At 50.0% G+C, this 27,163-nt stretch overlaps 11 protein-coding genes across 11 annotated transcripts; 4 read left to right on the top strand and 7 right to left on the bottom strand.

Annotated features, from left to right (window-relative positions):
• Positions 1-350: 350 nt before the first annotated feature.
• N7446_013240 (putative succinyl-CoA synthetase subunit alpha) lies at positions 351-2,973 on the bottom strand (the record flags this gene model as incomplete). The annotated part of the gene is made up of 10 exons (XM_058521981.1): positions 351-434; positions 486-778; positions 849-880; positions 933-1,534; positions 1,615-1,825; positions 1,916-1,946; positions 2,086-2,299; positions 2,372-2,515; positions 2,601-2,722; positions 2,808-2,973. 10 exons carry the CDS (start codon positions 2,971-2,973, stop codon positions 351-353), a joined length of 1,899 nt encoding a protein of 632 aa, XP_058365458.1.
• A 454-nt stretch (positions 2,974-3,427) lies between these two features.
• On the bottom strand, positions 3,428-6,124 carry N7446_013239 (choline/carnitine O-acyltransferase; the record flags this gene model as incomplete). Its single annotated transcript, XM_058521980.1, has 4 exons — positions 3,428-3,555; positions 3,617-5,560; positions 5,613-5,642; positions 5,692-6,124. The coding sequence occupies 4 exons, from the start codon at positions 6,122-6,124 to the stop codon at positions 3,428-3,430; spliced, it is 2,535 nt and encodes an 844-aa protein (XP_058365457.1).
• A 1,450-nt stretch (positions 6,125-7,574) lies between these two features.
• On the bottom strand, positions 7,575-8,554 carry N7446_013238 (CAP domain-containing protein; the record flags this gene model as incomplete). The annotated part of the gene is made up of 2 exons (XM_058521979.1): positions 7,575-7,932; positions 7,992-8,554. The coding sequence occupies 2 exons, from the start codon at positions 8,552-8,554 to the stop codon at positions 7,575-7,577; spliced, it is 921 nt and encodes a 306-aa protein (XP_058365456.1).
• A 1,622-nt stretch (positions 8,555-10,176) lies between these two features.
• N7446_013237 (thioredoxin domain-containing protein) lies at positions 10,177-12,671 on the bottom strand (the record flags this gene model as incomplete). The annotated part of the gene is made up of 4 exons (XM_058521978.1): positions 10,177-10,808; positions 10,859-12,361; positions 12,411-12,528; positions 12,576-12,671. The coding sequence occupies 4 exons, from the start codon at positions 12,669-12,671 to the stop codon at positions 10,177-10,179; spliced, it is 2,349 nt and encodes a 782-aa protein (XP_058365455.1).
• A 708-nt stretch (positions 12,672-13,379) lies between these two features.
• Positions 13,380-14,632, bottom strand: N7446_013236 (WD40 repeat domain-containing protein; the record flags this gene model as incomplete). Its single annotated transcript, XM_058521977.1, has 4 exons — positions 13,380-13,625; positions 13,680-14,327; positions 14,377-14,542; positions 14,592-14,632. 4 exons carry the CDS (start codon positions 14,630-14,632, stop codon positions 13,380-13,382), a joined length of 1,101 nt encoding a protein of 366 aa, XP_058365454.1.
• Positions 14,633-14,750: 118 nt separating this feature from the next.
• N7446_013235 (uncharacterized protein) lies at positions 14,751-16,774 on the top strand (the record flags this gene model as incomplete). The annotated part of the gene is made up of 3 exons (XM_058521976.1): positions 14,751-14,965; positions 15,012-15,258; positions 15,458-16,774. The coding sequence occupies exons 1-3, from the start codon at positions 14,907-14,909 to the stop codon at positions 16,772-16,774; spliced, it is 1,623 nt and encodes a 540-aa protein (XP_058365453.1). The 5' UTR covers positions 14,751-14,906.
• A 786-nt stretch (positions 16,775-17,560) lies between these two features.
• N7446_013234 (uncharacterized protein) lies at positions 17,561-19,099 on the top strand (the record flags this gene model as incomplete). Its single annotated transcript, XM_058521975.1, has 6 exons — positions 17,561-17,770; positions 17,831-17,913; positions 17,970-18,114; positions 18,179-18,214; positions 18,283-18,838; positions 18,929-19,099. 6 exons carry the CDS (start codon positions 17,561-17,563, stop codon positions 18,967-18,969), a joined length of 1,071 nt encoding a protein of 356 aa, XP_058365452.1. The 3' UTR covers positions 18,970-19,099.
• Positions 19,100-20,086: 987 nt separating this feature from the next.
• Positions 20,087-20,397, bottom strand: N7446_013233 (uncharacterized protein; the record flags this gene model as incomplete). The annotated part of the gene is given in 3 exon segments (XM_058521974.1): positions 20,087-20,124; positions 20,135-20,221; positions 20,310-20,397. 3 exon segments carry the CDS (start codon positions 20,395-20,397, stop codon positions 20,087-20,089), a joined length of 213 nt encoding a protein of 70 aa, XP_058365451.1.
• A 1,096-nt stretch (positions 20,398-21,493) lies between these two features.
• N7446_013232 (glycosyl hydrolase family 79 C-terminal domain-containing protein) lies at positions 21,494-23,173 on the top strand (the record flags this gene model as incomplete). The annotated part of the gene is made up of 2 exons (XM_058521973.1): positions 21,494-22,304; positions 22,368-23,173. 2 exons carry the CDS (start codon positions 21,494-21,496, stop codon positions 23,171-23,173), a joined length of 1,617 nt encoding a protein of 538 aa, XP_058365450.1.
• A 1,216-nt stretch (positions 23,174-24,389) lies between these two features.
• Positions 24,390-26,023, top strand: N7446_013231 (putative MFS transporter; the record flags this gene model as incomplete). The annotated part of the gene is made up of 7 exons (XM_058521972.1): positions 24,390-24,631; positions 24,701-25,113; positions 25,139-25,276; positions 25,332-25,524; positions 25,573-25,648; positions 25,718-25,772; positions 25,819-26,023. The coding sequence occupies 7 exons, from the start codon at positions 24,390-24,392 to the stop codon at positions 25,989-25,991; spliced, it is 1,290 nt and encodes a 429-aa protein (XP_058365449.1). The 3' UTR covers positions 25,992-26,023.
• A 266-nt stretch (positions 26,024-26,289) lies between these two features.
• N7446_013230 (uncharacterized protein) lies at positions 26,290-27,126 on the bottom strand (the record flags this gene model as incomplete). Its single annotated transcript, XM_058521971.1, has 1 exon — positions 26,290-27,126. The coding sequence occupies one exon, from the start codon at positions 27,124-27,126 to the stop codon at positions 26,290-26,292; it is 837 nt and encodes a 278-aa protein (XP_058365448.1).
• Between the last annotated feature and the right edge of the window lie 37 nt (positions 27,127-27,163).

Here is a 27,163-nt window from a genome sequence, read left to right as displayed (position 1 = left end):
GGTTAACAACAACTACAATATTGGCTGGATAGATATTGTAGATATTACGGTGTGTATTTAAGCTGGTACAAGTTAGCCTTTGGTGAAATGATTGTAGCTTTTCCTGCCTTTTTTTTTTTTTTTTTTTTTTTTCCGGCACAACCTGTCGGATATGTATTGATGTAGATGTAACCACCACTCCTATGTTTGTCGACCTGACCGATCGTCACAATCACTAATAGTTTGTCGCATGCGAGGAGAGGCTCATCGATTATTCTCACCAATATTTCCATATATCTGGAGACGAATGCGTGGAAGTCTATACTACACCCGATCTACACCTGTATATACATCACTCTAAGACGCCAACCCTACCCCCTAGCCAAAGCAACAACCTTCCTAGCAGCCTCCTCAAACCCATCAAAAGCATGCAAAGGGAGCCCACTCTCCGCAATCTACAACCACCAGTTAGCAACAAGACAACCAAGTAACAAGCCAACACATACCATCTTCTGCCCCAATTCCTCATTTGTACCACGCAATCGCACAACAACAGGAACCTGCATATTCAGATCCCGGAACGCCAAGATGATTCCCTCGGCAATCATATCGCAGCGCGTTAATCCTCCGAAGATGTTGACGAAGATCGCTTTGACGCGCGTATCAGAGCAGATTACTCGGAATGATGATTTGACTGTTTCGGACGTGGCTTTGCCACCTGTGTCAAGGAAGTTGGCACAGTGACCGCCGTGGATTGTTAGGGCGTCTACTGTATTCATGGCAAGGCCGGCTCCGTTTACTGGGGATGTTGTTAGTTCATTGAACGTGAATACCTGGGTTAGATGGGCGTAAAGTAGTGGGTGACTTACCTAGCGTGCCAACGCCGCCTTCACCTTCCAGCCTGTTTCTCTCTGTCAGCATATGCGAGTATTTGTCATTGTGTGTCGACATACTTGACATAGACAATGCCATCCTTCTCAGCTTCAACTTCCTCCGGAACCTCCTCGGAAGTATTTCTCAACTTGTGAATACCCTCCTGACGACCCGAGCTGCGATATGCCGCATCATCGAATCCAAACCGAGCACCGTGGACTTCCAGTGACCCACCAGCAGAGATACCAACCCGTGTCTCCAGAACGAAGGCTTCTTTCTCCTTATAGATCTCCCAAAGGGATTGCACCAAGTCGGCAAGCTTTTCATTACCAGAAGCTGACAAACCCAAGTGCGAAGCAGCGTCGGCAATAATAGGGCTTCTATCAAACTCGGCTTGGGTGTACGGGAAAGGAAACTTGCGCGACTTTGCTGGGTCAAACTCGGCAGTCGGTGATGCGATGATGCATGGAGATAAAGATGTTCGATCAACAGCAATAGAGACAGAGAAACCAGAGTCCGAAGACGTCTCGTTGACTGGGACGGACTTTTGCTTGAGGAGGTCAAATGCCTGGAACTGCTTGATGTATAGACCGCGTTTTTGGTTGGGAATCGATCTCAAGACTGGAGTTACTCGTCTCATACTATGCAAACCTCGCCTTTGGGAGCCTACTCCAGCGATTGACTGCGGCCATGTGTTAGTATATCAACTTCTCGGATGGACTCGACGCAGAAAAGGAAAAAAAAAAAAAAAAAAAAACCTACACCCGTTCCCGGGCGACTAGCCCGACTGTTCAACAGCGCCTTCATCCCAGCACCAAACTTCTCGGGATGATCAACCATAACCGCGCCAGCACGCTCAAGCGCACGATACTTGGTCTCAGCATCAGGTTCACCAGGTGCAGCCCAAGCCCCAGCATGGCCCATAATACGACCAGGAGGAGCCTCACGCCCACCAACAAGCGCCATAATAGGCCTGCACAAAACACAAACATCAGCAGACCGTCCCATCAAACCCTCCACCAAAATCAAGGATACCACCAAAGAAGAGAAGAGAACAACATACTTAGGATCCCTCACCCTAGCCCGATATCCCCCTAATCCACTCTGCAGCATCCAACTCCGCCGTGCCCCCAATCTCTCCAACCAAAATAATTCCCTCAGTATCAGGATCATCTTCAAAGATCCTCAACCCATCGACAAAGTTAGTACCCGCGAGTACATCCCCACCCATACTAATACAAAGACTCTGCCCCAGTCCCGCGCGCGTCGTCGACGCAACGGTCTCGTAACTCAATGTCCCCGATTTAGCCACTATGCCTACATTCCCCGGCGCGAAGCAGGGTAGTGGCTGGAAGCCTATGCGGCATTTTCCTATGGCGGATATTATGCCTGGGCAGTTGGCGCCTACGAGGCGGGTTTTGGATTGGGTTTTTAGTATTGAGTGGATCTGTTTGAATGTGTTAGAAAGACAGACACAGTGCATCAGTGGAGGAGGGAGAGCAAGTAAATGTTTTCATACCCGGAGAATATCATGGATAGGAACATGTTCCGCAACAGCAACAACAAGCGGAATCTCTGCTTCGATGGCTTCCTCAATTGCTTGGGCGGTTTGTGCACCTGGGACGTAGATGGCTGATGCATCTGGTTTTGCTCTTTCTTGTGCCTGGATGAAGAGTTAGTTATATGACATTATATCATCAAAAATCAAGGAATCAACGAATCAAACTGTGTAGTATAATATAACCTACCACTCTCACAGACGGGAAAACTGGTAATCCCAAATGTTCACCTTCGACATCTGGCTTGACGCCACCGACAATCTTCGTCCCCCATTCTAGGGATTCCTTGACGTTGGCTGTTGCTTGTTTCCCTTTTTTTTTTTTTTGCGGTGTTAGCAGTGTATTCCATGAGTTATTTTTGTGTTACAGCGAATTGGGATTGGATAGGATGTTTACCCGTAAACCCCTGGAAGAGGACCCTAGTATGTGCACCAATCTTCAGATTCGGTAATGTATCCGCGTAGTTGGCGACGCGGCGGGTGGTTGTGAAGTGTCGTCTTGTTAGGGACGTGCGCAATAGTGTTAGCGGGGATGGGCGCTTTGGGAGGGTTTGGAAGGGCATTGGGAGTGGTGGGTTAGGGTTTGTACACTTCCAACTGGCTTCGTTCTTTTTGGGATTTATGCATGCAATATGGAATTGGGGATGTATGGGTGAGGTGAGGGGGATATGGGGTATGGGTTAAGACGGCTTTTTGTGATTAAGACGGCTACATCGGCTAAGCCGGTGTCGGAGCTTGGGCTTTTCCACTGTTTGCCGAGAGTTGGTATATGGGAGTTTATACTGGGGATATTTTATGCTGGATACAGTATATGTTTATTTCATTTTATCTTTGATGTTTTGGATGGATTATTTACTGTCTAGGTATTAAGTTGAGGACACCGACTCGGAGTCAAGTAAGGCTTTGAACATAGATTCTGGCTACTTCATATACCTTCAAGTCATGAACCATCCATACACGGCTAGATATGTGACTAGATGCGAAGAAATACTACTATCGCTAAATTTCCTACCTACATCAATATTCATTAAGATGAAGCTTCTTCCCAACAAACCGTCTCCTAGCCGGCTTCTCACCACGCGATTCCCGCTCGGCATTAAGGCCCTTCAAAGCATGAAGAAGCATACCAGCATCGAAGAAACCATCTATAAGAAAAGCCCAGTCAGTAAAGTCCCGCAGAACACCCAAATATAGAAGAAAACTTACATCCACCCATCCCATCATCCTCCATGTACGCACTATCCGCCGCAGAAGTAGGGGTATCAACACCAGCCCTATCACCACCACCAGGACGAACAATCCTCCCCCGTCTATTCGACTCAGACTGCAAATCCTCAGCCAAAGCCTCCGTCTCACGGGCGCGGCTGGTACGAGGACTCGTAGTCTTGCGATTAGTAGCGCGCAACAACTTCCGAATCTCAAAGAGGTAAGATTCAAGGGTATGCATAAGACGGGACGTCTGGCGATGTTTAGACGAAGCACAGAAAGAAATCGAATCATCTTTGATGATATACCCGATCCCGAAACCGTCGGCGGATGTAGGACCAAAGCCGAAGTGGCGTAGGCATGGGTTTCCGCAGTTCGAGGTTGAGAGGACAGTGTTGTTTATCTTGTCCCAGCCTGCGTCACCGAAGATTGCCGGTGTGGGCGCTGTTGTTGTGCGGTAGCGGGCGCTGCTTCCGCTCGGTGAGGACATGCCATCGTCTGAGTAGGGTGGTTCGGAGGAGAGTTTGGGTGACTCAGGTCTTGGGGACGAGGAGGCTTCGCCTGGGCTTGAGTAGCCGCCTGTTGAGCCTGCGTCGGGGAAGAGGCCTTCGTCGAAGGAGCGTTGCCAGAGGCAGTAGAGGGCGTAGAGATGTCGGTCTTGGCCTTGGCCTTTGGAACATTCTTTTGTCATGGCGGTGTGCTTTTGGGTTGCGGCGCGGAGGGCGTCAACCTTTTGTTCGGCTGCATTCTCGCCCCAGAAGGCTTTGACGAAGTTCACGCTTTCCGGTGTGACGGTGCGCACTGCTTCTGTTCGGCCGTGGAGGAACATCTTTGTCATGGCTGGTTCGTAGGTGTTCTCTACCCGGCCATAGAGGCCGTAGTAGGCAGCTTGGAAGGCCATTTGGACAAAGGCATCGGGTGAGAAGCCCATCGAGGTGATGAAGTTTTTACCAAAGCCTTCGAAGTCGAGGACTTGGAATTCGTGCTGGTAGAGGAGGTCGGAGAGGTGGGATTCAGCAAAGCGGAGGGCGATGTTTAGCTCGGGCGTCATGTCCCATTCTAGCTTGCGGGGTGTGGTGCTAACGTTGCCAAAGCTGCGTGGGTCACGCTTGGCTGGGTCGGGACTGCTTGTTGTCCAAAGGCTTGGGGCTTGACCGTTGATGGTTTTGGCGAAGCGCAGGATCGTGTCGGTGTACACATCGCTGGCGAAGCGGAGAACTGTGTGCCCGTCTACGCCAGTGTGCTCGAAGTTGATACCCGCGCTGCCGTTTTTGCACACTATGATCTGGAGCTTGTCATACCACCGGTTGGTGCAGGTTCCGACTTGGACTCCCTTGATTACTTCACTTGTACCGCAGAGCATGTTGGCACAGAGCGCAGCTGTGGTAGATGGCTCCGTGTCATCAAGACACAGAACGAAAAGCGCGGTATCGACGATATTCAAGCACTCGGCGTTGTTGGAACTCGGATCTTTGGTCATGATATCCCGCAACCCAGACCAAATCTTTCGGTTCTCCGTACTGAGCACACCCAAAGCGCCCTTTGCTGCGTGGTGAATAGGTGTCTGCGAAGCGTCTTCAATAATAACCTGCAGGTTAAGCGAGATATCCTTCTCGCTCATGATCAAGTCACTGTTATCATCCAACACGTCAAACCAGTAGAATTGGCCGCGACACATAACAGCCAAGTGCTTGGCTGAGGGATACTGGCTGATGACACATCCATTCTCCGTGGGAAGACGAGCGGTTCCAAAAAGGCGAGAGTACTGATACATGCAGAGGGGAATTCCTCGCACAGTATCAGGAGGCAACTCTTCCCGGCGCACAGCCCGAACAAACGCCAAGGCTGAAATAACCAAAGATGCAGCGCGAGTCACCTGATGGTTTCTAGCGGGCGTCGGGTCATCTTCCAAAAGAAAGAATGGGTTGAGGTTGAGAACAACAGCTGCAGACGTTAGATGATATCCTCATCTCAAGGAAAGGGGAACTCGTCTTACGATTATCAAAGTTCAAGTATGAATCATACCCTGCCATGAATCAGCATTTGTTCCATATCAATCTCACACCAGAACTCACAGAACTGCTCAATATAACTCGTCTTCGACCCCGCATAAGTCTTCAACTTCTCCTGCAAGATCGGCCCATCATTCTTCAAGAAATCCCGTACAGCAGCCTTGGTATCCTCATGCTCCCTGGGACCCTGCAGCGCCTGCAGCGCATCAATATATCTGCGACAGGTATCCTCAAGATCAGGAATAGGCAGCTTAGGCAAGGAATCCTGGTTCGCAAAGGTCAAGCCCTGGCTCTTCGGTTTGTGCAGTTCTGCAACCTCTGATGAGGGTCCCGTGGTCGATACATTCGGTTTTACGACCGTATGGCCCTGGCTCTGGCCCTCAGACTGGGACTGGGCGTCGGACCCGGTCATCTTTGAGTTTGCGTTGCCGTCCATGGCATCGCCCAGTGGTTTGGGTGTTGTAAAGAAACGGACTGCAGTTTGCGAGTAAGACATGTTGTTAGATGGGTATTCCAACACAATATCAAAATGGGAGAAACAAGTGAACGCTAGATAAAACCAGACTAGGCGTAGTGACTAGCGAGGACGGTGGGGATTGACAGGAGACGTAGGGCAGTGCGGTAGAAGTAGTGGCAGTCTTGGAGGCAGTAGGATGGCATTGAGACTATGTCATGTGCATGTGCAGGCGCAAGTGGCAAGTGACAAGTGACAAGAGCAAGAGGTGTACGGAGTAATGTATAGGCAGAGTGGAATGAAAGCAATAGAAGTAAAGTCCCTGAGACGGAGAGGACAGGGCAATAAATATGCAAATGATAGAGGATGGAGGGCAGAGGGTGGATCCTCGGACCTAAGGGGAGGGACAGAAGGACTTACTGCGAACAGCAAAGCAGCCGTCACTCACCGGGTGTTGACCGGGTGTGGTACTGACAGTGGACAAGCGCAAGGATAGCGCCGGAGAAACGGATGAGCTTGGCTCTGCGGTCAGATGATATCAGCGGGACTCGTGGACATTCTAGATTTGATTTGCTCGGAGCGGTTCTTGTGATCCCGTAAGATTGACAGAGACCGGCTTGAAGAATTTCCTCTTAGAGTGGAAGCTGGAGTGGGCTGTCATCATCCCCGGCGGTTCGGGAGGAACCCATAGGGCGGCGGTATGAGATGGGGCGCACGAACACTCACCTAATTTGACGTGCCTTGCAGTACCCTGCAAGGTAGAAGCTTTAGCTTGTGGCGGGGTTGAATATCAATGGGATGAATGAAGTGAGGATTCACTGTTATGTTAAGGTCGAGTAGCTTTGTACAAATACAGCAGTGCCTCCGACAGTCCCAGTACCCAAATTCACTCTGGATCGAAGGTATCGGGAGAGAAGACCGATGACGTTTCGGGCGAAGGGAGACGCGGGGAGATCTGTCACGTGATCTGGATCTACAACTACAACAGAGCTACAGTTACTTCAATTGAAACATTACATCCAGTACTGTTGAGAAAAATGATCACGCTTGGTCATACGGAGTACATCACGCTCGCAAAAAAGGACGCCGGAGATTTTGATATCCACAGAATGAACCGCAACACATTGCGGGGGAGACAAGATGTCAAGAATATTCACAATTGAAGGGTATCTGCATGCCTTTCCAGGAAAGCCAGACACGCGTGCATACATACAGTATGGGGTCCAACTAGCAACCCCAGCCTCGAGAGATACGGACTGATGCTCTCCTGGAAGTGCCACGAGCGAGATCGCCCTGGCTAGACATGCACATAATCAAGAAGGGAAAGAAGACAAAAGATCAAGATAAGCGAAGGGGGGCAACTGCCACGGAGGAATAAGGGCGAGAGTTGGAATCGTAGGGTATATGGTCCGAGGAGATCAGAGCACAAACTCCACATATAAACAAAGTTCGGACGTGTGTTTCCTCCAGATGAACAGTCATGCATCCCGATTCACTTAGGCAGTGTAGATAGCAGCGCCCTGGGGAGCCAGGACGTTGGTGGCATACTCGCCGTCGTAGTTACCGGGGGCGAGTAGTTGCACACGGTGAACGGTACGTTGGAGCCGCCGGCGTTGCCGAGCGAGTCGCAGACAACGGTGGCGCAGCCAACTTCCTCAGTGCCCTTCCAGACGATCTGAGAGAAGTGGCCCCAAGCGTCGAAGTTGGTCATGTCGGGGCTGGCGGTACCGTAGAGTTCGGCGAAGTACATCATCTCGTCGTTGTACATCAGGTTGGTGATCATCTCACCGATAGAGGCCTCCTCAACACCGTATCCGATGTTCTGACCGTAGCCACCGCCGTCAATGGAACTAGGAATGAAATATCAGTATTGCGGAACAATTGGAGAAAGGGATACAGGGAAACTCACGTGTCATGCTGGTAAACACACTTGGCGGCAAGGGTATGGGCGCTGGACGCGAGGGATCCAGACCAGGTCACAGAGTTGGCAGAGTGGTTGCTGCGGTGGACGTTGTGGTTGTACAGGATGGCCTGCTGGTAGGCATTGGTGGGAGTAGCGGTGGAAGCGGCGGAAGTGGTGGTAGCCAGGGAGGTAGGAGCTTCGGTGGTCGCGGCAGCTCCACCCTCAGTCCAGTAAGAGGTCGAGTACCAGGTGGTGGCGCCAGCGGTTGGAGCAGGGGCCTGCTCCACGGCGTCCTGAGTGGCAGCCGCGGCCTCCTGGGTAGCGGATTCGGTCACGGTGGACTTCTTGGACAGGTCGACGGTGGGCAGGGCGTCATCGGTGGGGACGGAAGGCTGGGAGTCAATGGTGTCCTCCTTGACCAGAACTTGAGTGGCTGCGGTGCTGGTGGGCCAGGCAGTGACGGTCTCGGTGACGGTGGTGGTGGTCCAGTCGGTCACGTAAACATCCTTCTCGACGGCCTTGGCGCAGGCGCCAGCCGCCATAGCGGCGAAGAGCAAAGCAGAACGCATATTTGTCGTGGATCACAGATCAAAGATGCAAAGAAACTTCCCCAGGAAGTTGCGATTGAGGTCGGATAGGGTCAAACAGATCGACTGTTGACAAAAGGAGTGTTTCAGATAGGCGCTTAAGGAATGACGGGCCTAGACACCTTCTTTCTTCAAAGAGCGAAGAGAAAGAGAGGACGTATAGGCTGAAAAGAGTGAAGCGTGGAGGAAGGGGAGAAGAGAGGGAGGACGAGAGTAAATGTAGAAAGGGGAGGGTGGGGCCGTGCGAATGTCGCAAATTAGTTTCATGAGATGAGGATGCTAAGGACTATCTTATTGTTCGAAATTCGAACTTCTTTTCTTAATGCAAATTGGCACTCTCTACTACTTATTGCTTTCCTTCATGCCAGAGACATCTCTCCAACCTCTTGACATTGTACATACCTTGCCCGGCCACCCTCAAGCCTGGCACATCCCTTATTACATTCCAACGCGTCTGATATTCCCACACAATTGGTGTATGGGTCAGAAGGCTGGATCCATGGACCTTAATCAAATATTCTCCGAGAGAGATGAATCTAGCCTGTTAATTTCCATAGAAAGATATTAAGGATCTGTGTATTAAAGAGTATTAAAGAGGGTGATGGGCCCCTGGACCCTCCCTCCCACTAGCGCTTTATAGAGTCCCTACTAGCCGCGCGTACTAAAGGGTGCAAGTGGACACCTGAAAAGAACAACGAAAAGTAATAGAAAATACCGTGGATGTTCCATGGACAGTAAAATGTCACCAGGAAGAAAAAAAACCCCATCGAGATCGGGACATCAAACACCGTGATGGAGACGGGGAGCATAAACCCTTGCCAGGAACAGTTTCAGTCTGCCCTAAGGGGCCAATCATAGTAAGTATAGACGCCAAACAAGACGACACAGACCCACCGTCCAACGCCCACTAAATAACTTGGCTTTGAGTCTGGTCCCATTCGACTGCACGGGCTGATCTGAGATAGATTAATTCCCCGTTGCCGACGTTTCAGCCACAAGATTGTATTCTGTTTTGGTTCCGAACTTGCATAATGTTAGTAGATGAATAGCCCGCTTTTCCCACATACAAGCACAATATAAGTACGTTTCCAATAGGGCATGTAACTTATCACTTTCCTGTTTATTGAGTTCAGCCGCGCCCCAATAATGCCCATGGATCGTCCCTGGTGGATATGAAAAATTGGTTGCATCGGAAACACACCCGACGCACACAATATTGCGATCGTTGTAAACGCGACCAATCAAACCCGGAAATATACGGTAATTTCGCATCAGTCTTGGAACTCCTAGCGTTAGGCGTTAGTTGCCGAAGACCCCCCGGGTGAGACAAGGTGCCTAAAGTGTATCCGAAACGTCACCGTACCCATACCCTGGGGTTACTGCCATACATGTAGATCGTAGATCGACCTAGATGATCGATTTTTCTACCATTTCACTAGTTGCGTCGGCATTTCGAGACCACCACAGGGTCCAGATGTAGGGCGTGAGACCCGATCTCAAATTTCAATACAACCTACATTGCATGTACACAAAAGGACCAAACGGCCAGAACGCCACAAACCCCTGAAATCACCACGTAATCAAGTAAATCATGGCATATGTCGCTATAGGTCAGCTATGGTGCATTTTCCCGCCTCACACATCATGAGGTAATTCTTGGCTGGCTCGGCGGCCTTCAGTTCTTTGAAGAGCGGGTTGCGTGACTTGAGCCAGAAGGACTGGTTACCGACAAAGTCTTTCAAATGAGTGGGACGGATGTCGATAAGCGAGGTTACTACGATTGATGAGGACACTGCCATGCCAGCCTTGGCCCGGACCCGTCGCTTGATCAGGTCGCGTGCCGACAGGGGTTCTTCGGTACGGCTAAGGGGGCTGTCGCCATGGTTGGAAGAGAGTTCGGCAGTAGCGAAAACGCCTGTCACGGTGCGAGTGCCGATCTGAAGACCCACGATCACATCCAGTAGCCCGACGAATAAGAATGGATGCTGAATAATTTCCACCGCGAACGAATTGCAGGTCTGTCGAGCTAGAGACCGGTAGCTCTCATCCTCGACGAGTGCTGCCAAGCGCAGAAGATTCCGCGCAATGACGCCGTTCACAGAGGGTGTAGCAGACTCGGTGCCAGTCTTCAGGCGAAGGAGTGGGCCGGGCATGCCGGGGGTGGTGACTGACGAGGTGCTGTAGTAACCGGTAGAGGTAGAGCCTGATTCGGCCAGGAAGTATTCGTTCAAGTACTCTGTATCAATATGTTAGCCAATGCGATCCAAAGAACAAGATCTTTCTTACTTTGCAGTCGCTCGGCAAATTGAAGATAGCTGTCATCAAAAGTAGCCTCGTACATGTCAAGCAGGCCGCTGGTCAAGTATGCATAATCGTCGGCGAAGCCAGGGGTATCCCCGCGGCAGCCATCACGGTATATGCGCCAGAGCTGCCCTGAGGCCTTATCAAAGAGATTCTCCTTGATGAAGCCGACCGCACGTGCTGCAGCCTCCCGGCACTGGACAGCCTTCGAGCTCTCAATCTCCTCAAAGAGAGTGCTGCACTTGGCGAGCGCCCCGATTGCCAGACCATTCCATGCCACAATGATCTTGTCGTCTAGGTCTGGATGTCCGCGTGTTCGTTCGCGGTAGTCGTGCAGCTTCTGCTTGCCAGTCTTGATGATCTTGACCACTTCTTCTTCGCTGAGACCAAAGTCTTTGGCAAGCTTGCTTGGTGTAGCCCGGATGGATAACACATTTTGGTTCATGAATTCGTCGTGTGGGTCGTACTCGGGCGCAACGTTGCCATCGGGGAGGACGCCCCAGTGTTGTGCGCAGACGGGTCCATCTCGAGGACCGAGAACTTGAGTCAGTTCCTTGAATGACCAGACATAGAACGCACCTTCGCGCTTTTCTGTGTCGTTGGGACTTGGGTAGCTGTCCGCATCTTCTGAAGAGAAGAATCCTCCAGTGGGCGATTGCAGGGGCGCTGTAGTCAAGTAGGCAGCAAGGTCATACACAGCACCAAGAAGTTCAGGATCGTGAGTCAACCGAAATGCATCCACATAGACGTCCAAAAGCTGGGCTTGATCGTAGAGCATCTTCTCGAAATGAGGGAGACTCCAATCCGTCGTCACACTGTAGCGGGCATATCCGTGACCGAGATGATCCCGAATTCCACCGCGAGCCATGTTCACCAATGTGGTGACGGCCATGGCAGTGGCTTGTTCACACTCATCCTGCCCTACAATATCCTTAACCTGGGTCGGGTAGGCACCGAGTCGGAGAAGGAAGCTGAGATTGGAGGGAGTAGGAAACTTGGGTGCGCGGCCAAATCCGCCATTGATCGAGTCATATCGAGATGCGAAATGCTGGTAGGCTTCCTCTAGAAGCTCAATGTCCATGTCCTCGTCAACCTCACGCTCTCCGTGGGAGTGTGTCCCTTCCTCGGCGAATTCCCTCAGCTGCTTGGTAATCTCCTTGGCACTATCAAGACAGCGCTGCTGTTGTGTCTGCCAAACATCTCTCAGCTTCTCCAAAATCTCAACGAAGCCAATGGCATCGGGACCCATAAAAGTGTGTGAATTCGGGCCTTGCCAGTAAGTACCACCAAAGACTGGTTCCAGGTTTGGGGTCAAGAAGACATTCAAAGGCCAACCACCAGAGCCAGTGGTGGCCTGGACATAGTTCATGTAGATATCATCAATGTCTGGACGCTCTTCGCGATCGACCTTGATCGGGACGAAAGACTCATTCAAAATTGACGCCACCTCCGGTGACATGAATGATTCCTTCTCCATAACATGGCACCCTGTACAATGTTAGACCACCCCTACGCTAGTACCTAGAGCAGAACTCACAGTGACACGCAGAGTACCCGATGCTAAGGAAGATTAGTCGGTTATGCTTCTTGGCAAGCTCCATAGCTTCCGCATCCCACATCTGCCACGCTACTGGGTTGTTCGAGTGTCCTCGGACCTGTAATCTGTCAGCGTGGCGCAAGTACCTCTCGAAGACACACTCACATAAGGAGATCTGCTCTGCTCCAAGCGATTAACCATTTTGGGCCCTGTTTCGGGCACTTCATGGCGGGGATGTGAATGGACACCCGAGGCTGCCATGGTGACGGGATGGTACAGTTATCGAGACTTTTTCCCTCCTGGGAGACTCAAATGGTCGTTAGGCCGCAACTCAAGAGGGCTAACTAACGGGATCCGGCAATACCGCGGAGTAGATTACCTGTGCCCCACGTATGATTGGAATAAGGTATATAGCGTGACAAAAAGACTGGGGGGTTAAAGAACAGCAAGCGCCATAGGCGGGGTTGGGGCGAAGGTCGAGGGGACGCGGGAGATCGGCCATGTGCGTCATGGCTGCATCAGGGATGTCACGTGGGAAGTACGCGGTACATTTCAGAGGAGATTATTCAGTTCGGAGATATTAATCAATGAGGGTAGTTTTTTAAGATGTATGTGTGTATAATTGCTATAGCTCACGTCATCAAATTGAAACAATATGAGCTCTGACCATGTCAAAGCTGGATAGTGATGTCTGTGACCACCTTAGAGCGATAATGAACATGCATGCATCTTGATATTTCGTACAGATTAATATAGATAAGACTTAAACGAATGGCATGCAGCCGCAGCCGAAATTATAGGTTTCACAGCTTAAGAATCATGCCGCATCAAATCGGGTCGCCTTTTGTACAGCGTCATACCTGTGATCTATGATCAAACCTAAAGACGACAGCTTTCTAACATGGTAACATTTTTGCACATAGTTTTCCAAGTATGCAAATATTCAAAACAAAATGGGTATCAAACCATCTATTCATCCATGAGTTCGGCCAACTCCCGTTCTTCTTCCTCAGTGAGCATGGATTCCGTCTTCGGATCCTCCTCCTCGACCACGGGCTTCTTGGCCAGCTCAACAGCCTTCTGAAGCTCATCAGGTCGAAGGGACCATTGGCGGATAGTTGCATCGATACCCACGCTGACAACGGTTGATTCGACAAGAACGAGACCAGTAACCTCTTCGAAATGACCAGAGAAAGTATGATAGAGTTCGCCAGTCTGTATCGGTCAGCATATTCCAAAACGATCGCCGAGAGAGAAGAAAGCACTTACCGATCGATTCCACACCCGAACCTCTTCATCGCGACAAGCGGTCACGACCCAGCCTCCGGTTTCATGGATGACAACATCGCGCACGAAATCGGGATGTTCCAGGGTCATATTAGCCTTCCACCCATTCTCACGAACCAGACATTTGGCAGTCTTGTCGGCCGAAGCAGTCCAGAGGTCACCATCGTTGTCGAAGAAGAGCTTGTAAACGCTGGTCTCATGAGGAAGCAGAGGCTCAGGGACATTTCTGCTATCAAAGATGCTGAACTGGCGGATTTCCCGATCACTACCCGCACTGAATACAATGGGTAGAGTACTCTCCGATTCAGGGTCGACGGCAATGTCTTGGATGCCTCGAGCGTGACCCTTGAAGGTCTCAATGCGCTCACCGCTCGCGATTTTGAAAACCAGAACTTGTGCATCAGCACCACCGGTAATAAGCAGGTCCTCTCCACGGAGTCTCGCACTGGTGATTGAGCGGACAAAGTCGGTGTGGCCTTCGTATTTCCGGCGGGGTTGGCCTGAGGCCGTATCCCAGCTCCAGACAGCCTTGTCCCAGCACCCGGCAAACAGGAGCTTTCCATCGGGGCTCACACAAAGACTTGTCACAGGAGCCATCGGCCCTGTAAACACTTTGGCGGTTTCTCCTGTCTGTAGAAGGTGAGAATTGGTAATGATCTGCGAGTAGAGCTGCACGTACAGCAAGGATGATCCTTCTCACGGCGCCATTACTTTGCGCCACATAAACTGTACCATTGTTCAATGGGTCTGAATGGACTGCTAGGATCTTTCCCTGTAAGCGGATGGGATTCCCGTTGGTATTCTGAGACTTTGCATCTTTCCGCTCCTGCTCATCCAGGGAAGCGCTACAGAATCAATTAGTATTGACAATACACTCCCCAGGCAGCAACCCACGATGTCTGAAAGAAATGATCTCGATTGGAAGAAGTGGTCATTGTTGTTGTCGTTGATGCTATCAAACTCCCCCGCCAATGCCTCGTCAAACTGCTACCCGAGCTCGCGCAGTCCGCCGTAGCCCGAATCCACCACAAAACCACAGATTTTGCTCTTCTACGCGCTTCTCTCTTCGCAACATCGCCCTATCTCATCTTCAATCTCGTCACCGTTAATCCCTCTTACTTTTCGTTCCCCCGCGCGACGTCGCGCAGTTCTCAATCATGGAGATGAACCATCTCATTGGGTCAGTCCGCACTCTGAGGTTCTGGGGTAATGAGGGAGTTAACACCTGGCAGTCAGCGTTTCAACCTGATCTCAAAGAGCGACATTCGGTGAGTCTCCTACGTTTGCGATCTATGACTCGAGCTAATGGTTTAGCTATGTCGGCACACTCCACGAAATCAACCCCGAAGCCTCGACGATAGCTCTCGAGAATGTTATGTCATTTGGCTCTGAGGGACGCCGGGGTAACCCCGCAGAGGAGGTTCCCCCTTCCACCAGCGTCTACGAATATATCGTCTTCCGTGGCAGTGATGTGAAGGATATCAGCATCGCTTCAGAGGAGCAAAAGGAGGCACCACAGCCAGAAGCACCCCGCGTACCCGACGACCCTGCGATTCTTGGCGTAAGTCAACCTCCATTGAATCCTACAACCCTGGCCTATTGGCCAATTGATCAAGTGATGAAAGATTTCGGATGTAAACTCACAGACCTGTTCTGAATGCGCAAAACCATGTAGAGCTTTCCGTTGCCTTCCTTCTGATGATCAATCTCACTTCGCCCTGGGGCATATATTATGCGTACCTGTGCTAACTGTGAAACAGGGCATGCAACGACCCGTTCCTGGCCAAGGACCCGAGTCAGGGCCCCAGAATGTTCCTCAAGGCACTCCCCAGCCACCTCAAGGTGCCAGTCAGACGCCTCCCGGCTATCCCCAGCAGCCCCAATTCCAACAGGGCTTTTACCCACCTTATGGCCAACGTTTCGGACCCCCTCCTCCTTTCCCCCCTGGACCTGGTTTCCCTCCTTATGGTGCTCCTCCTGGGTGGTACCCTCCCCCTGGTCATGGTTTCCCCCCTGGTCCCGGCCAATTCGCTCCTCCGATGCCCATGGCCCCTGGTCAGCAGCCTGGTCCTCAGCGCCCCGGCCCTCCAGGTGTTGCCCCCGCCCCGAAGCCCACCTCTGAACTTCCCGCTGGAGATAAGGTCATCAGCAAGCCCAACAGCCGAAACGCAACTCCTGCCGCTCAGAATGCCCCGCCCCCACCGGTCGAGTCTAAGCCGTCTGTGGCTGAAGTCCAAGCTTCTGTCGGCTCGGCCCCCGCACCTATCCCCCACAAGAGTGGCCGAGTGATGCCTGCTATTCCGATCGCGGCTCCAAAAGCTGCCCCCGCTCCTCGCGCCAACAACCAGCCCATCACCGATGCTACCGCAGCTGCCACTGCTGCTGTCGCTGCCGCTATGGCAAAGCTGCCACAGCCCGGTGCTCAGAAGCAGCCCGATGCACCAGTGAACGCTCTTGCACAGCAGATGAACAACATGCGTCCTTATGATAGTGCTCGCGGTGGTCGCGGAGGTCACCAGAACCATCAGCATCAGCACCAGCACCAGCACCAGCACCAACACCCTCGTGGTGGCCGCGGAGGTGCTCGTCACCACATCCAGCACCAGCAGCACAAGAAGATCGAAGTCCCCCAGTCCGACTACGATTTCGAAACCGCCAATGCCAAGTTCAACAAGCAGGATTTGGTCAAGGAGGCTATTGCTACTGGAGTCCCTGCCGCCGAGGCCGAGGCTCATGCCGAGGAGGTGGAATCTCAGGATGCAGCCAACCACGCTGCGGCTTCTTCCACCAACAGCATGTACAGCCGCTCCTCCTTCTTCGACAACATCTCGAGTGAAGCTCGTGACCGCGAAGAGAACACCGCGCGCGTTGGTGGTCGTGAGTGGCGCGGCGAGGAGGAGAAGCGCAACATGGAGACCTTCGGACAAGGCAGCGTTGATGGCTACCGTCCCAATTACCGCGGACGTGGCCGTGGCCGTGGCTATGGACGTGGTCGCGGTGGATACAGCCGTGGCTACGGTCGTGGCCGTGGAGGCCGGCCTCAGTCCGAGTCCACCGGTGTGCCTTCCCAGGGCTAAACGAATCCTCACTTTTCTCATGTCCTTTCAGCGATGATTTCTATGTCTTTTGATATTTAGGAGTGGCAAGACAAACAACCGAAACGAATACTCACGGTTGACTCGTCTTGAATCGTTTTCTTGTCTTCGGCGCAATGGGATCTGGGCTTTGGGGGGCATACTGGGATGGCCATACAATAACTTTTGCGAACCGGCAATTATGGGTGTTGCTTCATTTTTTTGTTTAGTTTTCTTTTCTTCTCTCTGTCACGCATACCCTTCCTGCAGCGTCTTTCCAGGAATCCCCGGATCGGGCGACTATTTCCCTCATGTTTTGTGCAGAAAGTGGCAGATGAACCACGAACACTCCATATGGAGTAGATTCGATCCCGCCACTGGCGAGGTAGACATCGTTATGTGTGTATACCATCTGGGGGAACCTCCCTTCAAATGAAAATGGCAAAAACGAGGCCAATCGGCCTACGCAAGTGTTGTACACTTCGAACCATTGTAACTCCAAGCTTCCCTATACTCTACACGTCATTGTGGGGAAAACTGCTCTCTCCGCATCCCCCGGCTTTCCACCGAAACATATCAGTCTCCCAATGTATCAATATGAAGATCCCCTGCAACCCCCGAGAATACTTGTAGACCCGAACTTAGCCTCGGGATGTCAGACCTATCCTCGGCTCCAATATACTCAGTTCCAGTCCATATAAACCCCTCTCATATAAAGCCCACCTTCAAACTCGGTACCATATAGTTTAAGATCCATCCAAAACGTAACCCCACCTCCGACAGTTTATTATGGTATCTCGCAGTTCTACCCGGCTTTCCGCCATCTCAAGCCATATTGACAACAAGCCGCCTAGCAATAACCCCAAAATGTCTTCGGTCCAAATCCCAGACCAATTACCCTGGAATCCGAACAACACGCAGTTTCCTTCAATCAAAGATCTTCCAAAATTAGCTGGTGCACCGGAAGGCGCTGCTTGGGTCTGGGGAAAAGATGATGAGGTTGGTTATTGCTACTGTTAACACCTACCCTCTCTTTCCTTGCAACTGATTGAATACTAGTTTGGTAGATTGAATCTATTAACACCGCAGCGGGTCAAGGCTTCTACTGCTGAAATTGAGACTGGCGAAATGGTTCGACTGGAGTAAGAACAACCAATATCGTAGCAATATTACTTTGCTCACAGTGTATACTGCTCAGCCTTCCTCTCACGGTACCTCAAAAACCTGCTTTTGACCGCGAGGTATTCCAGCATAATATCAAGACAGTCGCTCCAGATATCTCCTATGATGATACATATACCATGAACACGCAGAGTGGGACGCAATGGGATGGATTTAGGCATGTAAGTTGTCGAATTCGGCCCAGTTTACTACATTACACACCTTCGATCTAACATGCTGTCCTAGTTCTCCCACATTGACAGCAAGTTATTCTACAACGGGGTATGTACGCTCCAACGCCATCCTTATCCCAAACCCCCATTCACCAACTCAACCCTGACCTAAACCAGGCCAAAAGCACCGACTTCCTAGGCCCAACAGCAAACCACCGCTGCAGCATCCACCACTGGGCAAACCATGGCATAGCCGGCCGAGGAATCCTCCTAGACTACTATCACTACGCCCAAACACACAACAAACCCTACAACCCCAACACAAACCACAGCATAACCCTATCCGACTTAAAAGCCTGCGCAACGTCCCAGGGCCTCGACCTCCGCCCCCAATCACAAGGCGGCGACATCCGCATCGGAGACATCCTCCTCATCCGCTCGGGCTTCGTAGATAAGTACCATGAACTCAGCTCGGAGGAACGCTATGCGGCAGCAACACGGTCCCACGAGGACCTATGCTTTGCGGGAGTGGCGCGCGAGCAGGCTGTGCGGGATTGGTTACATGATTGCTATTTTGCTGCTGTTGCTGGAGACTCGCCGACTTTTGAGGTGTGGCCGGTTCCGAAGCATGATTATTTGCATCAGAGTTTGTTGGCGCTTTGGGGTGTTCCTATTGGCGAGATGTGGGATTTAGAGAGGTTGGCTAGCTTATGTCGGGAGAGGGGAAGTGGTCGTTCTTTGTTACTAGTGCTCCGGCTAATATGCCTGGTATGTTCCTTTCCTTTTCTTGAGGCTTTTGGTTGGTTTGCTAATTGGGTTATAGGTGGTGTTGCGTCGCATGCGAACGCTACTGCTATTCTTTGAATGGGGGTTTGTGGTATATGCTGTTCTCGTTGTGCTTTTGTGGATGTTTATACAACAAGGGTCATATGTGTATCGAGTGTCACGCATGAAGTCTTGGACAGTATCTACACAAAATATATTCTCGTCGCGACGACCATTCAATGCGTTAACTAGTTTTCTTTCGCTTTCTTCACTTATCTTTTGTCGTTTTTTAAGTGCTATAGTGATAGGAAGATGTTCACTAGCAATACACTGGCTACTGTACCTGTTTAAACAGCTAAGAGGCATCACTGCATGGAATCTGCAAACCCAACATTAAACATATGAACTGTATAAAAGAAAATTATTGGGGCCGTGAAAGCACACTGCAATAGGAACCAACCCCTGTGCGATCGATGCTTTTCTTTGAACGCCCCTAAAGCATTCAATGAATCACCCCTGAGGAGGTTGATGTCATATATTTTGTTCGTCCCGATTGAGATTATACATCTTGATCTTTGCAACGGAAAAAGTACAATCGGATCAAGAAAATCCAATAGTAAATGACTTCATTGAATCACCTGTTGTTTGCCATCAATGATTTACAAGCGAGGCCACATTATCGAGGCAAAAGATTGACAGATTTTCACAAAAATGAAGCAAGTGGATATAGATCGGCAATTCGTTTCTCCACCCCTGCATTTATATTAACGGGCCGATTGTCATGTGTAAGGTGGTGAGAGCCGGGATTGTCGGCTTCTCGATCTAATCAGGGAATGGCCTCAGAAAAGTGCATTTTTCTTTCGTAAACTTGCCACTGAGCTAACTCACAGCTCTGGAGTAACTTAAACATCAATTTGATCTACGGAATACAATACATGTACATGTAATAATTTCGAGGCGATGTTCCACCTCAGGGATGATCCAGCCTGGCCGGCGCCCGGGCCAATTTTATGATCTTCAAATATACGAGTCATATGGAGTCAACTTGCTCCAAGGTAAGCTATTTTTGATCTACATGTAAAATAAGCACTCGACCTCCACTGTGGCCCCAGTATGCGGACATTGAACTAACCCAATTAGATTCATTCTAACAAGAATCCATTTGTCGTCCAAGAAGGGGAAAGAGGTCACAAAGATGCGTGCAAGACACTTCGGCTTAGGATATCTTGCTGATCTGGCTTCTGGTGTCCTCATCTGCACACACATGGCCATTTGACCTTGCTATTTTCAATGTTCACGTTTGCTCCTTTGCTGACCAGGTATATAATAACGTCGTCTCTTTTAAGATCCACTGCCGTATGTAATGGAGTTTCCCTCATAAAAGGGTACATGTCCTAAGAAGCTTGATGGTTTTCGTATCAGAGAATTGAACGGAGCACCCTTCTCTATAAGGGTTTTGACCACTTCGAGGGTTTCGGACGGACTCTCTGTAAATCGCATTATGCACAAGCTGATCTTTCCTAACATTATCGCCACAATCTAGAAGATAGATGATTGACAGATCGGCGTATTTGACGGCGTGAGAGAGGGGGTGTAATCGATGTCGCATCGTATAGGATCCGCGCCACGATCAAGAAGCCATATAGTTATTACCCGGTCCCCGAGTGCATTGCTAGAAGTAAACAAATGTCACCTAACTAGTACTTTTTAGAGTGGAATAGGTTTTCTCACGCAAGAACGGGGGAACTTGTTCTATCCATTGACTTGTTGATATCCTAGGAGGTTATAAAGAAGCTTGTTAAGATGTCTTTTGCCTTAGCCTTGACAGCTTCGAGTACATAGATTGGTGACAGCAGATTACGACGGAGTAGTTCTTTTACAAGTTAGATATTGTTTGTCTTTAGGGCATCAACCATCGCCCCGGAGAGATGGCGGATATCGCGATCATCAGAGAGAGAGTGATCAAGGACTTGTCGTAACTGTTGGTCGTCGTGAATTTCCTCTAAGCAGTGAACCAAAGAGGGCATCTGGTTTGGCGAGGGTAGGGGTTACACTCCGGTTAGGATGTCCCTTTTGAAGGATATTATAGGCAGACATGGTTGAATACTTAGGCGGAAAGAAGTGAAAAGATCGATCGATGATTCTTCGATCAGATAACAAGCTCTCTCCCGAGCGGCAAGGGGCGAGCATTAAAACGAAAAGGAAAAGCCAAGATTTGCCAGGCATTATCCAGTATACAGATGTATGCAAGTTCGCAGATCATGACAACGCGCGGCGTATCGTCCCATATTTTAGTCAAAATAAAACCGGGTCTATTGAAAAAAGTGATGCCTTGAGCCCCGTTATACGCATGACCTACTACCAAAATAAGAAGTATCGACAGTCCACATTAACCCCCGTCAACACACGATCGACGAGACCGATGCAGAGAACATACCCCACGCACTTGTCATCCCTGATACGGGATTCCCCCCAAGATTCTCCTTACCATGTGGGTCAATTATATGGACAGAGCAGAACCCCCAGGGGTGTACTGTACATCCCAAGTATAAGTATAGAGGCTGGCAGCCCATAATATCTCCCGAGAATCATTTCAAATCCAAACATCAAACAAACCCAAAGGATGTTATCCTCAATAGCAACAGCCGTTCTATTTACGGCTCTAGCACAGGCAGATACCCAACAGCACAACCTCACAATCCAAAAGAATGCCCCAGAAAAGGCCTACCACGTCCCAGCCGACTTCTTCAGCTTCGGCTTCGAAACCGCCTTCTTTCCCCAATTCGACACCGACTTCTCAGAAAACATAATCAACTCCATCAGCTCGCGCATGAGCAAGCCCTTAATCATCCGTATCGGCGGTACAAGTGGTGACCTGGTGCAGGTCAACCTAACGCAAGAAGAACCAGCTCGCTGCGCTAGTGGACCTTCTTGTCCATATTCAAGTGAAGATACCTTTGTACTTGGCCGGGGCTATTTCGATACCTTCAAGCGGTTCCAGAGCGCAACCATGACCATCCAGGCTCCTATGATCCCTGTTAAACCTGACAGCAAGGATGAGGATTGGATTCCTAATTCGATGGAGTTTGTTCGGCAGGCTTATCGTGCTCTTGGAAAAGAGCGTCTTAATGCCATTGCATTAGGAAATGAACCGGACTACTATTCATATGGTGTGGAACAGTATGTTGATAGGGCGCTGAAGATTGAGAATCGGACGATTGAGCAATTGGGCTTGCAGGGTGAAGATAGACGTATCTTTGAGCTGGGTGATATCGGGTGGACGGTGATCAAACAGCGCGATGGGGACGGGGAGGACTTTGGCTTGCGGAAGGTCTTCAAGAACGAGCTCAATGCAAATGGATATGGCAAGTATGCTGCGCAGCATTACTACCAGGCCGATGAAGGGGGTAAATATGATTCACAGGCGCTGCAGGGTATGTATCATATATCTTTTAAACTTACGTTCTGAAGGATATAGACTAACATCATCATAAAAGATCGCCTCATGAACCACCACGCCATCGCGGAACGCTTCCCCAAAATGAGAAGAGGCATTGAATACATCCACAAAGCCGACAGCAAGATTGGCTTCGTGATCTCCGAACTCGGGTGCGCCCTAGGAGGTCCTCCGATTAGCTTTGCCGGCGCATTTGGTGCAGCTCTGTGGGCAGTCGACTTCCACCTGACAGCAATGGCACGCGGCGTGAAACGCGTTTCTAACACCATGCGCCCAGAGGCAACGCATTCATTCTGGATTCCCAGTGATACAGGCCCACAAACCAGCGGACCTTCTGTGCAGGGTGTTTTCCCTGCTGCCGCGTTTATCACAGACTTCGTGGGGAAGGGCGACTCCCTTGGGAAGGTCATTGAGATTGATGTACCCGGCACTCCGCAGTTCTTTAGTGCATTTGCGATGTACAATATTCAATCAGGGAAGCTGGTGCGTGTTGCACTTGTCAATCTGAAGCAGTGGGATCATAATTCCAAGGATGACCGCGGTAGTACTGAGGTTATTCTGAATGTTGATGCTGGCGTCGGGTCGTTGCATGCTCGGAGATTGCACGCTGAGAAAGGTACTTCGGCTATGGGCTTCGATCTTGGTGGTCATGAAGATAATGTTACTTGGGCTGGAGAGCAGTGGTCTCATACTGTTGACGGGGGTAAAGGCCATTTTGTTGACGGTTCTATGGTGCAGGAGAAGGTCACTGTTGAAAACGGTCACGGGACTGTCTCGGTGCTTGATAGTGAGGCGATTATTGTGTATTTTGATCAAGATGTTAGCCTTTTGGATATTCTTCACTGAATATAATTTAATCATCTGGATGGTTTATTAACTATCCTTGATACTTTTTCTTACACACTGAAACACCCATACTGAACAATATTAATAATCCAACAGAACGATATAAATCAGTAATACAAAGACGCGAGTTATACTATCTCTACTCTTAAAAGCGTCCTTGGCCCTCGTACGATGAGCTAGCGGATCTAAGAGCGGTAGCTAAGCCTTTTACTGAACTGTGTCTTCCTCTTGTTATAGAATCAAGGTCCTCGCTTAGTAGCGTATAATAAGGGGCGAAGGCAGAGACTAGTCATCTCGGAATGGCTATTCCGTTCGTTTAGCATATCCAAGATCCAATGCAAACCGCCTGTAGCCTTTCTCGATCTTGACATCGTACCCGAATTGCGTTGATAAAGACACTCGCCTTCGTCATTTACATTTATCTAGGGAGTTGCTGAAGGAGTCTCCCTCTAAGCCCCGCGGCTCCATATCGCCATTACTTCTCGTCATACATACATGTATGTCCCCGTGCAAGCATGTATAAGGCGTGCATTTCCAGAATCGATAGTTGCTTTCCAACGGGAGAGGTGAGAAAGTGAAGTGCGAATATGCCCGCCCCCTACTTTGATCGAGCATTCAGTTGATCCAGATAAGCCTGGACGATGTTTTTCTCCGGATCAGTGGTCATAAAGGCATGCGGGGTATAGTCATCCGCTTCGAAGCCGGTCAGCACTACCCACTTGCATGATGCGGAATGACAATAGACATACCGTAGACGTTCAGATTATTCCAAGATTTAAACCATTGTATCTTCAAATAAGTCGTAGACTGTAGTAAGCTCGGCGGCCATCTGACTCCGAGCTCCCTGAAGCAGTTCAAGTGTTTCAATAGCAGGCCCATCACAGTATTTTTATTCTCAATTCCAATACTAAATTCCCAGACTTACACCTATAAAAAGGTCCGTGGATCTATGGCAATTACCTAGGTGGCATTCGCGTAATGTAAGCACAGTAATGTAGTTCGGTTAAACTCCGGGCCAAGAACAGCGTGGGTTCTCCACAGATGCAACTCCACGTCACTTTCTCCGGCTTTGAATCTCTAAGCAGCTGCAAATAAACCCGCATTCTCCTCTTCTTCACTCTGTCTATTCTACCCAAGACTCAAAAGTCTTGAACATCTTCTCATTGGTACTCGACTCTACCAAACACATCTCATTTTCACATTCTATGTCATCACCATGAGCACACAAACACAAACAGAAACAATCGTACTCCAACCAACATCTCATACCGAAGCCAACACAAACGAAAATGAGGGCACCCAAGACCAAAGTCCCCCGGAAGTAAAATGGATGTATCCTAAGATCCTCAGCGCAGGATTATCCTTTTTCGTGGCGGGAGTCAACGACGGAAGTCTGGGATCGATACTTCCCTATGTGATCCGTTCTTACGATATCAGCACTGACATGGTAGCTGTACTGTAAGACAACCTACAAACAGAAACTTCCCTCCTTCCCTCCAAAAGCCCATTTATACTAACAACTCCCAGATACGGCACAACCTTCTTCGGCTGGCTCGTCGCAGCCCTAACAAACAGCACAATAACCCAATACCTAGACCTAGGCCCAATCATCTGCCTAGGTGCCGCCATCCAAATCCTAGCACACGTCCTGCGAGTCTGGCTACCCCCATTCGGGCTATTCGTGGTAACATTCTTCCTCGCCAGTCTGGGCCAAGCCTACAATGATACACACGCCAATACATTCGTTGCTTCCTTGCACGGCGCCCACCGCTATCTTGGCTTTATCCATGCCATGTATATGGCTGGGTGTTTAGTAGGACCGTTTGTGGCGACGGGGGTTGCGTCGGCGAATGTGGATTCGAAGTGGTATCTGTTTTATGTCTTCCCGCTTGGGGTTGGGATTGCGAATCTTGTGCTTGTTGGTGCTTCGTTTCGGGACCGTATGGCTTCTGCTTTGTCTTCTAGTCGGAGGAGGGAGAGGAGGGAGAGGACTGCTACTGGGGGGGGCGTTGAAGGAGATTAAGGAAACGCTTTCTATTTCTGGGGTTTGGTTGTTGAGTTTGTTTTTCTTCTTCTTTTTGGGGGCTAGTATTACTGCTGGAGGTATGACTTCTTCTTTGATTGCAGGTTGTTTGTTTGCATTTGCTGAGCTTGCTAGGTTGGATGGTCGAGTACCTCGTCAATGTCCGCGATGGCGACGTCAAACAAATGGGTTATGTGCCGGCTGGCTTTTATGGCGGTGCATTCCTTGGACGGCTTCTTTTGGCAGAGCCCACGCATCGGTTTGGAGAGCGGCGGATGATCTTCATTTACGCTGTGCTCTGCTTGGGATTGCAGTTAGTATTTTGGCTGTGTGTATCGCCTCTTTCTGGTTTATGACTCGATGTACTGATCTAAAGCAGTGTTCCGAATATTATCACCGAAGCAGTAGCAGTCAGCTTACTCGGTCTCTTTATGGGTCCATTCTTTGCAACGGTTTGTTCTTCGAATACCTTCACCCACATATGTGAATAGCCACTAAGTTAACTAATGTTTGATACTTAGGGTATATCAGTAGGCACAAAAATCTTCCCACCAGAACTCCAATCTTCCGCGATCGGTAAGCCACGTGAATTTCATCTCTTCCAGATTTCTAACAAAAACAGCATTCGTCTTCGTCTTCGGCCAAATTGGTGGCTCTGTCTTCCCTGCTTTGACTGGTATCATTGCCACTAGGGTTGGTGTGCAGGTTCTACAGCCTATGCTCGTTGGATTGATTGGTGCGTCGGGATTGAGTTGGTTGATTTTGCCGAAGGATGCTGAGTTGCATCGGGATTAAGAGACTGGCGGGTGATGGTTTGTGAATGGTAGTTCAATGTAGTTCAATAACTGTTAACCTCATGTATCAATGCTAAAGTAGAAAGTTTTAAGGAAATATTTGATGTCTGGCACCTACTATTCTCAGGGTAAATTGACTCTCTATATCTCGAGACCCAAGGCACGATTCCACGCATATGCTGGTAATAAATAGACTTTGGTTCATGTGTGGCTATATACATATGCGATCTAGGCGGAAACCTTTTTAAAACAAAAGAAAAGAAAAGAAAAGAATCTTCCCACAATCTCCCATTCTACCTTCACGGCCTCGACAACTTCATATGACGGTTCACATCCTTATAAAGCAGATAACGGAATTTCCCGGGACCACCAGCATAACAAGCCTGCGGACAGAAAGCGCGCAACCACATGAAATCACCAGCTTCAACCTCCACCCAATCCTGGTTAAGACGGTACACAGCCTTACCCTCCAGAACATAAAGCCCATGCTCCATAACATGAGTCTCAGCAAAAGGAATAACACCACCAGGCTCAAAAGTAACAATAGTAACATGCATATCATGACGCAAATCAGAGGGATCCACAAATCTCGTCGTAGCCCATGCCCCATTAGTATCCGGCATAACAGTAGGCGCAATTTCCTTCTCATTCAAGAAAAGTGGCGTCGGGTATTCAAGACCCTCAACAGCCTCATATGCCTTCCGAACCCAATGGAAGCGCGCAGTCTGCGCGCCATTATTGCGAAGTGTCCAGCCGCTCTTGGGCGGGAGGTATGCGTAGCCTCCCTCGGTGAGGGTGTGGTCCTTGCCAGCGAGTGTGATGGTGATTTCGCCTTCTACGACGAAGAGGACGCCTTGCGCAGCGTTGTCTAGCTCGGCGCGGTCACTGCCGCCGCCGGGTTGGACTTCCATGATGTATTGCGAGAATGTTTCCGCGAAGCCGGAGAGTGGTCGGGCGATTACCCATAGCCGGGTCTTGTCCCAGAAGGGGAGGAAGCTTGTTACTATGTCGCTGAAGGTGCCTTTTGGGATTACTGTGTAGGCTTCGGTGAACATGGCGCGGTCGGTTAGGAGTTGGGTTTGGGGTGGGAGGCCACCGGTTGGTGCGTAGTATGCACCGATCTTCTTGTCGAACATTGTGAGGGTTGTGGCGGGTCCAACTGAGGATTTGGAG

The sequence above is a fragment of the Penicillium canescens genome (genome assembly GCF_028828765.1).
Source record: "Penicillium canescens strain IBT 15451 chromosome Unknown utg000011l_segment0_segment0, whole genome shotgun sequence".
Taxonomy (NCBI): Eukaryota; Fungi; Ascomycota; class Eurotiomycetes; order Eurotiales; family Aspergillaceae; genus Penicillium; species Penicillium canescens.
Note: the sequence above shows the minus strand (reverse complement) of the source record. Positions and strands in the feature narration are given on the sequence as shown.